Source organism: Chiloscyllium plagiosum, chromosome 14 (genome assembly GCF_004010195.1).
Source record: "Chiloscyllium plagiosum isolate BGI_BamShark_2017 chromosome 14, ASM401019v2, whole genome shotgun sequence".
NCBI lineage: Eukaryota > Metazoa > Chordata > Chondrichthyes > Orectolobiformes > Hemiscylliidae > Chiloscyllium > Chiloscyllium plagiosum.
In genome coordinates this window covers 65,609,822-65,627,541 of record NC_057723.1, presented here as the reverse complement: position 1 = coordinate 65,627,541, position 17,720 = coordinate 65,609,822, and the positions used below count along the sequence as shown (strand labels likewise).

The 17,720-nt window shown below is 40.7% G+C and overlaps 1 protein-coding gene across 3 annotated transcripts in view; it reads right to left on the bottom strand.

The window, feature by feature from the left end:
• LOC122556776 (ran-binding protein 17-like) overlaps positions 1–17,720 on the bottom strand; it is a 1,066,498-nt gene that overhangs the window by 312,180 nt on the left and 736,598 nt on the right. For all 3 annotated transcript variants that reach the window (XM_043703926.1, XM_043703927.1, XM_043703928.1), the window contains one exon: positions 5,658–5,746. In XM_043703926.1, the coding sequence (XP_043559861.1) occupies positions 5,658–5,746 (89 nt within the window). The remainder of the gene's footprint in view (positions 1–5,657; positions 5,747–17,720) is intronic.

Below are 17,720 nucleotides of genomic sequence, written 5' to 3'. Positions count from 1 at the left end.
ATCCCTCGACCTCAGCACCGCCTTCCTAACCTGCAATCATCTTCCTGACCTCTCCGCCCCCACCCCACTCCGGCCTATCACCGTTACCTTGACCTCCCTCCACCTATCGCATTTCCAAAGCCCCTCCCCCAAGTCCCTCTTCCCTGCCTTTTATTTAGCCTGCTGGACACACTTTCCTCATTCCTGAAGAAGGGCTTATGCCCGAAACGTCGATTCTCCTGTTCCTTGGATGCTGCCTGACCTGCTGCGCTTTTCCAGCAACACATTTTCATCAGTGATGAGCTGAATAGCCTACATTCACTCTTATGTTTCATGGTCCTTATATTAAGTTTTGGATTGTCGGGTTTAATCATGCCATATCAGTCATGGTACCATTTTGACATAAATATGAGTGGATGTCATCAGACTCCATTTTAACAAGGCTACTTCAGCAGCACCTTCCAAACTTGTGACCTCTGCCATCCTGAAGATCAAGGGAAGCAGATACATGGGAACAACTTTAGCTCCAGGTTCACTGCAGTAATTCACCAAAGATCCTCTGACAGCACTTTCTAAACACATGACCACTTCCATTTAGAAGGACAAGGGCAGCAGATACATGGGAACACCACCACCTGCAAGTTCACCTCCAAGCCACTCATCATCCTGGCTTGGAAATACATTGCTGTTCTTTCAGTCACTGGGTCAGAATCCTGGAATGCCCTCCCCAATGGCATTGTGGGTCAACCCATCATTGGTGGACTGCAGCGGTTCAAGGAGGCAGCTCATCACCACCTCCTCAAGGGTAACTATGGACAGGCAATAAATACTGGCCAGCCAGCAACAGCCACACCATATGAATAAATAAAAACAAAACCCTCTAAACCTCCCTCTCACTTTGCACTCACCCTGCTCCCCACAATCTTATACATCTCAGTCAGGTCCCTTCTCAACCTTCTCAGCTCCAAAGACAACGAACCAAACTTACCCAGACTCGCTTCATAACTGCAACTGTGGAGAGAAAGCAGAGTTGATGTTTTGGGTCCCATGACATTTGTATGGAACTGTTCCGAAGAATGGTCACTGGACATGAAACATTAACTCTGTTTTCTCTCCTTAGGTGTTGCCAAACTGTCTGAGTTTTTCCAGCAATTTGTTTTCTTTCAGACTTCTAGTATCTGCAGTTCGTCATTTTACTTTATTCTCTTCGTTGATAAACTGCTCGATCTGAGGCAACATTATGGTGAATTTCCTCTGCATGCCATCCAATGTAATCACATCCTTCCTATAGTGTGGTGAACAAAACAGCACAGTACCCCAGCTGTCACCTAACCTAAGTCCTGCAGAGCTCCAATATAAACTCATTGCTCTTATAAACTACCTCATGACTGATAAATGCAAGTGTTCTGTATACCTTCTTAACTACCCCACTAACCTGTCCTGCCACCTTCATGGATCTGTGGACAAGCCCCCCAAGATTCCTCTATTCCTCTGAGTTTCCTAGTGTCCCACCATTCATTGAGTACCCCTTTGTGTTGTTACTTCTTTCAAAATGGATCAGCTGACATTTATCAGGGTTAAATTCTGTCTGCCCATCTGACCAAACCACTTACATCCTCCTATAACTTGAGACCTTCTTCCTCATTGTCCACGACCAATCTTCATGTTATCCGCAGATGCCTATCGTCCCCCTCATTTTCTTCCATATATATATATACATATATCACACAAATATTAATGGACATTGCACTGATCCCTGTCTGCGCCACTGGACACTGGCCTCCAATCATGCAAACATCCTTTTACCACCACCCTCTGTCTCCCATCACTAAGCTGGTTTTGGTTCCAACTTGCCCGATTACGCTGGATTCCGTGTGATTTTACCTTCTTTATCGGTTTCTCATGTGGGATCTTGTCAAAGGCCTTGCTGAAACCCATGTAAACTACATTAACTGCACTGCTCTCATCACCACACCTGGTCACCTCCTTGAAAAATTCGAATTTGTAAGGCTTGACCTCCCTCTGACAAAGCCTTGCTATCTAAGCCTGATTAAACCTGGTTTCTTCAAGAGGGAGGGAATTTAATTCTCTCTTTTAGGATTTTCTCCAATAATTTCCCTATGTGAGATTCACTTGTCTATAATTCCCCGGTCTATCTCTACTATCCTCTTGAAAAGTGGAACACATTAGTTGTCTTCCAGTCCTCTACTTTCTCCCCTGTGGCCAGAGAGGAGTTAAAAATTGGATCAGAGCCCCTGTAATTTCCTCTCTAGTGTCCTACAGCAGCTTGGGATATGTCTCATCTGAGCTTGGGGATTTGTCCTCTTAAAAGTGAATGGGTGGCACGGTGGCACAGTGGTTAGCACTGATGCCACACAACGCCAGAGACCCAGGTTCAATTCCTGCCTCAGGCAACTGTCTGTGTGGAGTTTGCACATTCTCCCCGTGTTTGCATGGGTTTCCACCCACAGTCCAAAAATGTGCAGGTCAGGTGAATTGGCCATGCCAAACTGTCCATAGTGTTAGGTGCATTAGTCAGAGGGAAATGGGTCTGGGGTAGATTGCTCTTCAGAGGGTCGTTGTGGACCTGTTGGGCCGATGGGCCTGTTTCCACACTGTAAGTAATTTAATCTAATCTAAAGCCTGTCAACACCTCCAACACCTCCTCACTCCCTATGTCGAACTGTTCAACAACTTCACACTCCCTCTTCCCAAATTCTGTGCCAGCGTCTTTCTTCTCCAAAGTGAATACAGATGTAAAGTACTCATTTTACACCACTCCAATGTCATAGGATCATAGAATCCACACCATGTGGAAGCAGGCTACTCCGCTCATCGAATTCACACAGAGTATCCAAAGAGCATCCCGCCCAGACATACTTCCTTCCTGTATCCCTGTAACCCTGCACTTCACATGGCCATGCACCTAACCTGCACATCTTTGGACTGTGGGAGGAAACCCAAGTAGACAGTCTAAGGGTGTAGTTGAAAAGTGTGGTGCTGGAAAAGTGCAGCAGGCCAGGCAGCATCTGAGGAGCAGGAGAATCGACATTTCGGGCATAAGCCCTTCTTCAGGAATGAGGCTGGTGTGCCAAGTGGGCTGAGATAAAAGGTGGGGGGGAGGAATTTGGGGGAGAGGCGCTTGGGAATACGATAGGTGGAAGGAGATGAGGGTGATGGTGATAGGCCGGAGAGGTCGGGAAGAAGATTGCAGGTCAAGAGGGCAGTGCTGAATCTGGGGGTTGGGACTGAGATAAGGTGGGGGGAGGGGAAATGAGGAAGCTGGAGAAATCTACATTCATCCCGTGTGGGTTGGAGGGTTCCTAGGTAGAAGATGAGGCGCTCTTCCTCCAGGCGTCGTGTGGCCAGGGTCAGGCGATGGAGGAGGCCAAGGACCTGCATGTCCTTGGCGGAATCTAAGGGTGTAATCAAACACTGGTCTCTGGTGCTGTGAGGCAACAGTGCTAACGACTGAGCCACCATGCTACCTGATGTCATTTAGTTTCACACACATATTGTCTCTTGGTTCCTAAAAGACCCTACAGTCTCCCGTTATCCTTTTCTCCCAAGTGCTGGAAAATGGGATTAGTATAGTCAGATGGTTATTTTAGACCAGCACAGACACAATGGGCCAAAGGGCATTTTTCTGTAACGCAGATGGATTTTGCGATGCTGCATGTTTTGCGACTCTACGACTTTATTCTATGGCTGAATTCCCTCTGCCTTCGTTCCTTTACTAAAATACTCTGTGTCACTTTCTTACTAACACTGACTCCTCTCCCTCCCAAACTAGTTTAAACTCCTTCCAAAAGCAAAATCTTAGCAGGACTTGTACATTCAATGGTAAGGTCCTAGGGAATGTTGCTGAACAAACAGACCTTGGAGTGCAGGTTCATAACTCCTTGAAAGTGGAGTTGCGGTAGATAGGATAGTGAAGAAGGCGTTTGGTATGCTTTCTTTTATTGGTCAGAGTATTGAGTACAGGAGTTGGGAGGTCATGTTGCGGCTGTACAGGACATTGGTTTAGCCACTATTGGAATATTGTGTGCAATTCTGGTCTCCTTCTTATTGGAAAAATGTTGTGAAACTTGAAAGGGTTCAGAAAAGATTTACAAGGATGTTGCCAGGGTTGGAGGATTTGAGCTATAGGGAGAGTTGAACAGGCTAGGGCTGTTTTCCCTGGAGTATGGGAGGCTGAGGGGTGATCTTATAGAGGTTTATCAAATCACGAGGGGCATGGATAGGATAAATAGACAAAGTCTTTTACCTGGGGTAGGGGAGTCTAGAACTAGAGGGCATAGGTTTAGGGTGAGAGGGGAAAGATATGAAAGAGACCCAAGGAGCAACCTTTTCACTCAGAGGGTGATATGTGTATGGAATGAGCTGCTGGAGGAAGTGGTGGAGGCTGGTACAATTGCAACATTTAAAAGGCATCTGGATGGGTATATGAACAGGATGGTTTGAAGCGATATGGGCCAGGTGTTGGCAGGTGGGACTAGATTGGGTTGCGATATCTGACCAGCATGGATAAGTTGGGCTGAAGGGTCTGTTTCTGTGTTATACATCTCTATGACTCTAGTAAACCCACCCGTAAGGATGTTGGTCTCATTCTGGTTCAGGTGCAGACTGTCCTACTTGTATTAAATTTAAAGTAACATAATTCCAGCACGTTAAGTTGGAAAAAGTGTGGAAGCAATAATCTGAGCACAGTTGAAATGGTCCATTCATTTTGTTGATAAGTGTTTTGTAGAGTCAATGTTGGAGTAATTAAACAACACAATATAGAACTGTAGTTGTTATGCTTTTTGAGTAATAAACCAAAGGCCAAAATTAAATGGCAAGTTTGGATCCATCATGTCACTCTGATGGCCTGAAGTCAGTTTAAGAATATCTGCAAATAAAAATCTGGTACCATACTTTCAATTTTTCTTTTAGCCTCAATTCTGAAACAAGTTTAACTGCACTCAGTACTGCCATCCACTGGTAAAAACAAGGTAAGGCATCCCCCTCATTCCATTTCCAATACTTTGTTTTTAAATCACTCTTAAGTCATTAATTAAGATGCTGATAAATGCACTCTCTAGCAGTTGTATGAACTACATATGATGATAAAATCACCCAATCAATCCTACACTTTGAGCGTTGAAGAACCACCTACTTTGAAGGACAGCAATTAATAGGTTTGGGTTGGATAATGTGGCTCTCTACTCAAGAAAATACTTTGGGGTAACTCACTGTCACTCACAAAGAGAATTGCTGACTTCCTGCGGCAGCTCCATGCACATTCTTACCAAATTTAAAAGAAGTTCCAGATGGAAGAGCTAGTTTTGGCAATACACCAGTGTTTCACAAATATAATTTATATATATATATTTTAAGCACACATCATTTTCTTTTTTATTGCTTCCTTTACAGTCTACATCTGCTCTTCCCTCCCAAAATATTGTTCTGGTACAATTAGGCGACAAAGGCATGGATCATAGAAGAGGTCAACAGGCCCTGAGGCTATAGGATAGATGGAGGAGGGGAGACCTGCTGCTAGCATCTGAGGACAGGGCTTCAGCTGAACTGTAGAATACCCCAGCTAATACAGTTTCCTCCTTCCCTACAGCGCAAGAGCATTCAGCTAATGGCTCATTTTGTACAACGCTGGCACTGTGACACTTTTGCAAGGATACAGCCAGTTGAACAGCATGGTGTAGCTGGCTTTTGTGTTCAGAGCAAAGGCAATCCCTCTGAGGTCCCGTGACAGGCCTATCAACATGCACTGTTGGAGAAAAAAAGACAAAGTAATTGATTTTTATGTTATTAGACAGCAGATGGAGATGCAACGAGCCAATAATAGTCAAATTGCAGACTGTTGTCATTCACAGTTAAAGGCATTTCCTTCTTCACTCTAAAGCTTGATACATAACCAAAGAACGAAAGATTATTGCATAATGTGAACAGGAAATATTGACCTTCATACTTGCACAGTCGATATCGTATATCAGTTTTTATTAAAAATAATGAGGATCGTCTGTTCTTTATAGCTTCTGGAGACAAGATCTTCAGTTTTACTGTGTGAGAATGACTTTAATTGGCTTAAACTGTAAGTGCTGTTATACACAGTGCCAAATAACAAAGAAGCAACATGTATAATGCTGAATAAATCCTATGTACCAAAGCACTACATACACAGTACACAACAAATACATTTAAAAGGTGCAAAGTGAATCATCCAGCACAAAAAACATCACTCTTTTACACAGATCCGAATGGAAATCAAAGCACCTATTAGCTAGTCAAAGGTTATATAAATTAATAATTTTAATAAGAGTGTAAACATAGTGGGCCTTAGAATTAGTTAAATTCTCAGCTTTCTCCCCTCTTCTCCTGAATGAACTGACTCATTGAGGTGTTGATTTCTCATGCAGTGGAGATTGGTACCTGAAAACACGTCGTTAAATTTCAGAGACGTTTTGCATTGCTCTCGAAATGTTAATTTTATTTTTTCTTTCTGCAGATGCTGCCAGACTTGTTAGGTTTTCCAGCACTTTTTGTCTTAATTTCAATTCACCAGCATCTGCAGTATTTTACTTTTTTCTTCAAGATATTAACAGGATAAGAGTAGATAAAGATAAACTCTGTCTATTCATTTGGGGATTCAAGACTTAGGGGGCATAGTCTAAAAATTAGGGCAAGACCATTCAGGAGAGATGTTAGGAAGCACTTCTACACACAAAGGGTGCTAGAAGTTTGGAATTTTTTTCTATACACAGCAGTTGCCGTGAGATCAATGGTTAGTTTTACATCTAAGATAGATAATTTTTTCAGTCATTAGGAGAAAGTGAGGACTGCAGATGCTGGAGAGTTAAAGTTGAAAAGTGTGGCACTAGAAAAGCACATCAGGTCAAGCAGCATCTGACAAGCAGGAGAATCGACATTTCGGGCATTAGTTCTTAATCAGGAATGTCGGGAAGGGGTTGCTGAGAGATAAAAAGGAGGGTGGGGGTGGGGCTGGTGGGAAGGTAGCTGGGAGGCGATAGGTAGATGCAGATGGGGGGGTGATTGTGATAAGTCAATGGGGAGAGTGGAGCAGATGGGTGGGAAGGAAGATGGATAGGTAGGACAGGTCAAGAGAGTGGCGCCGAGTTGAAGGGTTGAATCTGGGATGAGATGGGGGGAGGGAAGATTTGGAAACTAGTGAAGTCGATAATAATGCCATGTGGTTGAAAGGTCCCAAATGGAAGATGAGGTGTTCTTCCTCCAGTCATTCGGTAGCTTGGGTTTGGAGGTAGAGGAGGCCCAGGACTTGCATGTCCTTGGTGGAATGGAAGAGGGAATTGAAGTGGTCGGCCACTGGATCATGGGGTTGTTTGGTGCGTATGTCCCAGCGATGTTCCCTCAAACACTGTGTGTTGGCGTCTTGCCTCCCCGATGTAGAGGAGATCACACTGAGAGCAATGGGCACAGTGGATGAGGTGGGTGGATATTAATTTTTTGTTAAGCAAAGATATTAACGAATATGGGCTAAAAGCATGTATATGGAATTAAGCCTTGGATGTTGCCAGGATTGGAGGATTTGAGCTATAGGGAGAGGCTGAACAGGCTGGGGCTGTTTTCCCTCGAGCGTCGGAGGCTGAGGGGTGACCTTATAGAGGTTTACAAAATTATGATGGGCGTGGAGAGGGTAAATAGGCAAAGTCTTATCCCTGGGGTCGGGGAGTCCAGAACGAAAGGGCATAGGTTTAGGGTGAGAGGGGAAAGATATAAAAGACATCGAAGGGGCAACTTGTTCACACAGAGGGTGGTACGTGTATGGAATGAGCTGCAAGAGGAAGTGGTGGAGGCTGGTACAATTGCAACATTTAAGAGGCATTTGGATGGGTACATGAATAAGAAGGATTTGGAGGGATATGGGCTGGGTGCTGGCCGGTTGGACGAGATTGGGTGGGGATATCTGGTCGGCATGGTTGGACCGGAGGGTCTGTTTCCTCTATGTAAACCTCTATGACTCCATGACTCAGATCAGCGATGATCTCATTTAATGGCAGATGTAAGGGGTTAAATGGCCTACTCCTGTTCCAATATGTTTGGTGTACATATGGGAGCTGGCATGTTTTCCAGAAGGAAGCTGAGACAGACTTGTTTATGACATCCTGTGGGATGTTGTTGGTGACCAATTGTATTGCTACTCTGCTTATTCAGTGTCTCCATATTTGTAAACTTTACTATTTCTAAACATTCATCATAACATGTACAAGAGTGAGTTTTAACTTTCAACAAACAATAGCTTTCAAATGATATAAATAGAATTCTGTATCAAAATCAAATGATTTACCCTGTCTTACTATCTTTTCTTAGAGGGAAAATAGTTTCAAAATAGGGGTAATACTTGGAAATGAATGCACTGGTTGTTATGGACCTTCACTTTCAGGTTTACAAGACAAACTGGACCTCTATTCAGTTTTACTGCTTTTAACTTCTAACTCTTTTTAAAATTAGAATCTGATTCCTCCACCAACAACTCTGGCTGAGAAACCTTCACTTTTCATCTGCTGACCAGTCCAGGAGGTTACCTCTGTAAAAACAGGGATAACTTATGTGATCAGCAACAGAGTAACAATATATTGCTGTATAGCAGTTTAAGATTGGACCAAACTCCTTTTTTAAAAGCAAGTTTGTTCAAAATCAGAGACTGAATCTGCAAATCAAATACTCCAGTGCAATGGTTGGGAGATGAATGACGGACTAACTACAGTTATTGAAGAAAAGGTATTGAAGAAAAGAGAAAGTAAATGAAAGAAAGAATTGAAAGAAAGTCAAATTGAAGATTTTTTCCCCAAAGTTGACAAGTATCAGTAAGGCCTGAGAATATTTTATTGTGGGTCACCAAAATGTTTCAAAATCATTGCCATCCCAAAAAATGTTGATAAATCCACTATTATTTCTTCTGATATCATTGAAAGACTGGGCAGAATCCCAACCTACCAACTCTCACCTAATCACCATTATCCTGTGCACAAAGAGAGGAAGGAAAGCAAACAGATGCACAGTTCCATCTTTATCATAAATGCCAGTTTGGCAAGCAGGTATTACTCTAATACTTGGCCAGAGTCTGCAAGAAGCATAATATTGCTGGCAACTTTCATCTGCACTTCATATTTTGGTAGAGAAATGCTGGACCAATGACTAAGATTACATAAACAATGCTCTATCTCTGTTCTTTGTTCCAGCAAAATCAAGGTAGCAATATGACATAATGAGATTCATGTAAATCATAATTATGTAATTAGACACATGACTCTAACATCAGAAAGACAAAGAGACCAGTCAAAAATGAGCATGTGAAGAGTGAGATCTTAGACGCAACAGTAGAGAGCTGCATTTCAGAACCTACTATGCAAGTGAAAGAATGTTAAAGTACATATGGACTTGAAGAAACTCACTTACGGAAAAGGGGCAAGTAGCCTCAGTGTATGTGCAGATGCCCACAGCCCAAGATATCAATGTGCAGGAAACAGTATTGATTTTAAACACCAAGTAAAGCAGCAATGGCCAACAAATCACCAAGTGTAGTTTCTTATACTTTCAATTTTACTACACAATATTCAAAGGAGGTAACTTCATTTCATGAGCAATGTTTTCTCTCCTTGGATTAGGGGTATAGCTTTGTCTCACACACTGCACCTTCATCATAATAAACATAAAAAACCCAAAGAACTATGAATACTGGAAACAAAAGCAGAAATTGCTGGGGAAACTCAGCAGGATTGGCAGCATCTGTGGTGAGAAATCAAAGTTAATGTTTCGGGCTCAGTGACCCTCCTTGATGCCAGAGCTGCTGAGTTTTCTCAACAATTTCTGTTTTTGTTCCTTCACAATAATGACTGGAGACCTCTTATTTCCCAGAAAACAGGTAATTGATTTAAACTGTTCACTATGTTTCATTCACAATAGATGCTGCCAGTCTAAAATTTTCTTTTATAATTCAGAATTCTGGTATCCACTGTAATTTACTTTGAGAGATTTTAGTTTGTTGGGCAGGAAGTGAATTAAAAATTGTAATTTGCTTTCTGTGAAATAAAAAATCTGGTTTGACACTACATATAATAAGCATCATATCTACTGCAAATATCAGATGATTCATTTATCATATTCCCATAAAATCTTGCAAGTAGCAAGGCAATCCAGTGTTTGCCTTTCTAGATTCCAATGCTGATCTCTTCCAGATGCCAAGTTTTATAAATCTTTCAGATGAGTAGCAAAGTGCATCAATGATAATGAGAGGTATGAGTTGGGATGTTGACATCTGATAATATCTTTGAAGAAGTCTCTACTCTGAACAACTTACTTTGCTGGATCTCAAGGGTAAATATAAACTGCTGAAGACAGATATTGGTCAATAATCTGATTGGTTGGCATTTACCTATGTTGTTCCTTCAGACAGGAACAAATGGAGTTGAACAAGTGCATTCTGAATTCAAGCTGTCACAGGATGTCCAAGGGAGTATAGGGATTACATCAACAGGATATCCCTTTAAATACAAAGTGAAACTGCATTTGAGAAGGGGTGCGTATGGAATGCCTGATTATGAATTAATTAGACTTTTGAGAATTTATGAGTTTGGTTGAGGTTGCCAATGGGCTGGAGAAACTTTAATCAAAGTTAAGTGAGTGTTTTTATGTTTTCAGTCCTTGTGCTGCAGCAGCAGTCAATTTTAGAGCAATCCATATGAGGAGAAACAAATAAAGCTCTCTACAAAAAGGCCAGTTTTTCTTTGGCAGTGAGAATAAAACAGAACATTTAAAGTGCATGGTGACTCAATAAATGAATTAAAAGAGTCTGAATGTTAAAAGTAGTTCGAATAGCTCAGGGATTCTAAAGTGCTGAGAAGGGTTTGCATCAGAGGACCAGACCATGAACAGGTCATTACTGACTTGTGGTACCAGAAGCTTGGCTCTGACTGCATTGTAGGGATTCCTTTCTCTTCAGGATACTGGAGTCTATAGGGATCTTAACGCAGTATTGTTGCTCTCTGCTCTGATATTAAAAACATTTAAAGTGATATCTGTGATGTTCGCAGTTGGTCTATAAATGGCTCTGTTCTCAGTTGCTGTGAAGCTGGGCTGGAGTGACATGACTTCCTGGGAATATGATGTGATATTCCGTACCTCTTTTCTTCAGTCAGGTTGCAGGGCTGGATGGTCAACCTAATTTCCAAGTTATTCTGCCGTCCTTAATTTGGTTTGCTAAATCAATACAAACATGTCAGAGCTCAAAAACAGAATTTGAAGAATAATTCTTAATATTTGTTTTGCATACGTAAAATATCCAGGAGTGAGTTTAAGATAGGAATGAAATGCTAGGTTTCTGCTAATGTGCATGAACAGTTTTGAAATTTTGTCCTGGAGTTTAGGAGATGATCAGAAATCTTCATTATGTCACAGCCTTTAAATAATATGAGAGGCAGTGGCCAGGCTGGTATTATTGTTGAAATGTTAATCCAGAGACCCAGATAATGTTCTGGGGACCTGGGTTCAAATCCCACCACAGCAGATGGCAGAACTTGAATTCAATGAAAAAAAATCTGGAATTAAGAATCTAATGATGACCATGAAACCATTGTTGATTGTTAGAAAAAAAAATCTGCTTCACTAATGTCCTTTAGGGAAGCAAATTGCCATCCTTACTTGGTCTGGCCTAATGTGACTCCAGAACTACAGCAAGGTGGTTGATTTTTAACTGTCCTCTGGGCAATTTGGGATGGGCAATAAATGTTGCCTAGCCAGTGCTGCTCTCATCCCGTGAATGAATAAAGAAGAAAAAAAAGAAATTACCTGCTATCTAGCTATCTATTATTTGAGAATTACCAACAGTCAGCTTGATTTTGTCACTCTCCAAACACCAGCTGAGAACCAGACTGGCTTGGAAATAGGTAAAAACAATGACTGCAGATGCTGGAAACCAGATTCTGGATTAGTGGTGCTGGAAGAGCACAGCAGTTCAGGCAGCATCCGAGGAGCAGTAAAATCGACGTTTCAGGCAAAAGCCCTTCATCAGACTTGGAAATAGCCATACATGCCACACAGATTAGGGTTTCAAATTAAAGAAAGTTTAAGTTACAAAATACAGCACCACAAAATAAGTGGACAGCTTGCTATATTTTGCCCATTAGCCTTCATAACTAAGATTAACACTCGTGCTAAAGTCCTAAAGATTGAGCACTCCACAAATATCCAATACTAACATATTACAGTTACAAACAGCATCAGAATGAAAATAGGAGAAAATTCTGGGAAGAATTTTCATTCCAAAAAATATTTACTTCAATAGTTTTTGGCCAACAAAGAAATTATATTATCACAAAATGTCAAACAACATGTTGTTCTTCAAAGTGCAAAAAATAAGTTTTTGGTTGCTAAATAGCCTCATGAGCCTTTGTCAATAGACATCCATATATTATGAGCTGAAGAGCATGACTTGTCACAATGGTAAAGACAACAAAATTTGCATCTTATGGCCACATCTGAAAGAGATTTCAGGCTCCTCACATAAACAAATCAGACACTTAAGTCCTCTTTCAGCACTTTACTGCAAAGTTGTTTTTTGTGAAGCAACAGACACTTGTTACATTCAATTAGATCAGGCTGTGATCACCGAACTGGTTGTCCATGGCTGCAAACCACAGGGCTGAGTTTATAAAATATACTTACTCGAAAATAGAGTGCAGAGAAGCAAGAAGCTGGACTGTTCTGACCTTAATTGAAAACCATCCTGAAGCATTTCACAGTATTACTGAACTGAAATATACACTGAATCACATGAGAGTGCAGTAAGACAGGTGACCTGGCTTTAATTTAGGCTTAAGTTTTAAAAGGCAAAGAGTGACATTAGGTAGGTAATTCCTGATAATCTGAAACTATGCCAATGGTGGAGTGACTAAAATGTAAGTTGTGGAAGATGCTAAATTTTGAAGAAAAAAACATCTTGGAGGACTATAGAGTTAAAGAGGATTACATAATTTAATGAGAATCTATAATATAGTGAGAGTGTCAGAAGCCTGTTTGCTGATGTGGATGCTGGCGGCACTGGCACCAAACAACAGTACAATCAAGGGGGGCATGTTGCTTTGCATTTCCTGGCCTTGTCCTTCTAAGCGATAAACGTCACAGATTTTAAAGGTACTTTCAAAGGAGCCTTGGTGGATTGCTGCAGTGCATCTTGAACATACAGCACAACTTTGTCATTGTGGATCAGTGGTGGAGGGGATGAATGTTGAAAGTTGGGATGGGATGCCAAGCCAACATATGAGAATCCAGGGGAATTACCAGCTTCAGTAAAGAATTCCATTGACTTTCATCAAAAATTTCTCTTTGGATGTTGTTCCCTCCTACCTGTAAGAACCTGAGTCTGAATTTACCTTTTTGCCAAGGGGTATGTTTATGGGATGTTACTGTATCGGAACAGTTAATTACTAATAGTTACTGTATCTGGTCGATTAAGCTTTCCAGTAGTTTAAGTTATTCTAAATTCCACTTTCTTGTGTTTGTGTTTCAACTGTAGTGTTTAAATAAATTCTGTTTTGCTGAAAGCCGAGTGGTTTTACCAGCTGTATCACACCTGTAATACTCACTTCAATCTGCCTTTAAAATAAGAAAAAAGTTAGGGTCTAGGCTACCTTCTTCAAATATTTTGAGGGGGTATGGCTTGGTCCATAACAGATTGGGGGCTCTTGTTGGGATTGATTCTATAATTCCAATTTGAGTTTAGGGTTGTTAGACTCAATGGCAGCGGATAGTAGGTGTTATTGTCTTTTGTTCCAGGTGAATTCAGTTGGTTTAAACATTGCTTTGTGTAGTAATGGCTCTTTCAGTCACTAAGAGTTTTCTGGGGGGGGGGGGGGGTAGAAGAAGTGACTTTGAGGGTTTTACAAAAGGTGAGCAATGCAAAGCTGCTGAAATTGGCAGACTGGCTGAGGTTGGGGTTGTCTTTGTCTGTGAGAAGAAAAGAGGTAACTATAGCAATAACTTGGCACTTAAATTTGCTGGCAATGGCATCAGAATCTTTGCAAATGGCTAGAATTCAATTGCAGATGAAGTAGCTTGAACATGAAAGGAAACTGAAACAGCTTTAATTACTGTTAAAAGCAGAGGAAAGGAAAATGGAGAGGAAGGCCCTAACAGAAGAAAGGTAAAATGAGAGAGAAGAAAGGGAAAAGTGAGAGAGGAAGCAGAAAAAGAGAGAGAGTTTGAACGTCAGAAATTGGTACTGTTATGAATATGTGGGTATACCTTTAAGTGAGTTAAAAGCAGCAGAATTACCAGACCCAGCAACAAGTGTACTAAAAAATGGTAACAATGTAACACTGGGTCAAACCAATCAATTAGTCCGTTGCTTGGAGACAAGAACAAATTCGAATTCAGCCAATCAGTTTAAATTATACTTGAAACATAACAAACTCCAATCAAGTTTGAATTGAGTATGTTGATAATCTTACAAGCCAATGACAAAATCCGATAGTCTGGAGTACAAGACCGAGGAAAATTGAACAGTTGAGAGGAGATCTGCCACAGCCCAGCATGTAAACAGACTGCTTGAAAATAGCTCTCTGTTAAAAATATCTTTTCTGTGATGCAGAAATTACAAATAAGGAGAAAAGAAGACACAGAAAGATCTGAAGACAAGAACCTACAGCTGCCTGCTTTTGAGATAAGAAGTGTTGTTTTGTAAATCTTAATTGGGAGTTTTATCGGACTAGTATTATAGAAGGAAAGCTAGAAGATAGGTTAGAGAAAGAAATTATAAATAGTGGTTAGTTAATTATTCTCTGTTATACTTTAGGAAATAAAGTTGTTAACTTTAGTTTAAATAGTCCTTGGTCACTCGAATCTTTACAGATTACTACCCGGGATAAATATTTTCTATGTTCTGGTTTTAAATTAAGCAGGAAAGTTTACTCTGTATCATAACAATAGTTAGACAGGAAAGGTAACATGAAAGGATGAAGGCAGAAGGTAGGCTTAGCGAGAAAGATAGTGACGTTGAATCAATCCATTGTAGCCAGAGGTTTGGTGGGGATCTGTTTTAATATATCAAGCATTGCCTAAATTTGATGAGAAAGACATAGAAGCCTTTTTCATCTAATTTGAGAAAGTGACTAAACAAATGAAGTGGTTAGTGACCATGCGGGTTTTGTTGATCCAAACAAAGCTGGTACATTGAGCTTGTGAGGTATTTGCATCTCTATCAGAAGAGGTATCTGGATAGTATGAGGATGTGAAGACAGCCACCTTAAGTGCATATGACCTTGTGCCTGAAGCCGACAATGTTTCAGGAATCTAAGGAGGTACCCTGGTCAAATTGAGTTTGAAAGGATCAAACAAAACAATTTTGATAGATGGGTAAGGGCATTAAAAATAGATCAAACATATGACAATCTTAGAGAGTCGATATTCTGGAGGAGTTCAAAAATTCACTTCCTGAGGTTGAGAGAACTCCTGTGGAAGAACAGAGAGTTAAAATGGCAAGATTAGCAGCTGAAGTGGCTGACGATCATGAGTTGTTTCATAAATCAAAGTTTGGCTTCCTACATCAATGTCAATTGTGAGGGATAGAAACTGGGGAAAAGAGAAATCCTCAGGTGATAAGGGAAAAATAGATAATAATAAAGGTAGCTTACCACAAAGTAAAAAGGAAATCTATGAAGGGGAAAAGAAGTTAAAAGGCTCAGTTATTTTTCACTGCAATAAAGCAGACCACATGAAGTCACAGTGTTGGTGGGTTAGAAAAAACACTGGGGAGACAGATGTAGGAAAACAGATTAGGCCAGTGAATTTTGTTAAAGTAGTAACAGAAAGCACACGGTGGAGGCTAAAAAACTGCACTAGAATGCTCAACCTGGTTTGAGGTTGGTTGAGAAGTAAGTTCCAGATCTTCTTAAACCATTTACTTGTGAAGGTAAGGTTTACTTGCAAAGTCCAGGAGCAGCAGGTAAAGAGGTTACACTATTAAGAGATACAGGTTCATTAACTAGGTAAAAACAGTGACTGCAGATGCTGGAAACCGGATTCTGGATTAGAGTGGTGCTAGAAAAGCACAGCAGTTCAGACTGTCTGAACTGTTGTGTTTTTCTAGCACCATTCTAATCCAGATACAGGTTCATGTCAATCTTTGGCGTTGAGAGATGAGGAGATAAGTAACTTAAAAGGATTATTGCCAGACAAGTGCTAGTACGTGGAATTCACAGATGAGAAGTGCTCCATTAAGTAGAATGAGGTTAGAGAGTCCATGAAAAGTGGAGAAGTGGTGGGGGCACATTGGAGAAACTCTCGCCTCCAGGAATACAATTTGTCCTTGGTAACGATATAGTGGGGTCACAATTAGACATGGTGTCTACAGTGGTTGAAAGGCCAGTGGAAAATCAGGCCATTGAGGTATTACGGGATTTTTCCTGATTGTGTGACAACAAGGTCATAAAGTCACCAGTTGAAACAGGAGGAAAAATCAAAGAATAAAAATAAGGAATCTGAAGTAGAATTATCAGAGAACATGTTTGGTCAAATAGTTGAGCCAAAACAAGAACAGGTGGAGGACAAAGTGGATATGTTTACCTCAGAGAAATTAATTGAGTTACAACAGAAAGGAAAAAAACTGAAGCAACTGTATCAAAAAGCATACACGGAAGGAGAATCTGAGTGTATTCTCGAGTGCTACTATCATAAAAATGATGTCTTAAAGAAGAAGTGGAGACCATCACATATTCAGGCAGGTGAGAAATAGGCAGAAGGTTCATCAAGTCATATCACCAGTAGGTTGTAGAAAGGAGGTGTTGCATGTAGTGCAAGAACTCCCAGTAGGAGGTCACTGATGAGTAAGAAAAGCTCAAGCTAAGATATAAAAACATTTTTACTGGTCTGGACTGCACAAGGATGTAGCTGAATTTTGCCAGACATGTCATACATGTCAGGTAATTGGGAAACCTGCACCTTTAATATATTTTTTGTGCATTTGAGGAACCTTTTACAAGAGTCTTAATTGATTGTGTAGGACCCCTCCCTAAAACAACAGATGGGAATCAGTATTTGTTAACAATAATGGATGTGTCTACCACATTTCCAGAGGCCATTCCATCATGCAATATCCCAGCTAAAAGGATACTAGAGGAGTTACTCAAATTTTTTCACTACATATGGAATATCCATAGAGATACAATCACACCAATTTTACATCTAAATTATTCAGGGAGGCTAGGGACAGCTGAGGAATAAAACAATTCAAATCCCTTGCGTACCATCCAGAATTGCAGGGAGTGCTAGAAATCAGATATTAAAAACCATGTTAAGGGCTTATTGTCAAGACTATTCTGATAATTGGGATAAAGGAATTCCACTTGTATGTTTTGCCATCGGAGATGCACCGAATAAATTGATCAAATTCAGTCCATTTGAAATCATTTTTGGGCATGAGGTCCACTAAAATTAATTAAGGAGAAATTGGTGAGTCAGAATTCAGAGACCACATATTTGGACTATGTGTCAAATTTTAAGGAACGGTTAAGTAGAGCGGGGGAGTTGGCTAGACAGCATTTAAAAATATCACAGCATATAATGAAACAGGATGCAGACGAGAAATGAAAAACTCACAATTTTCCTAACAGAGATAAAATGCTAGATCCAGTGATAGATGAACCTTTAAAAGTAAGATTTAGTGGACCTTATCAAGTTGAAAGGAGATTAAGTGAGGTGAGCTATTTGAT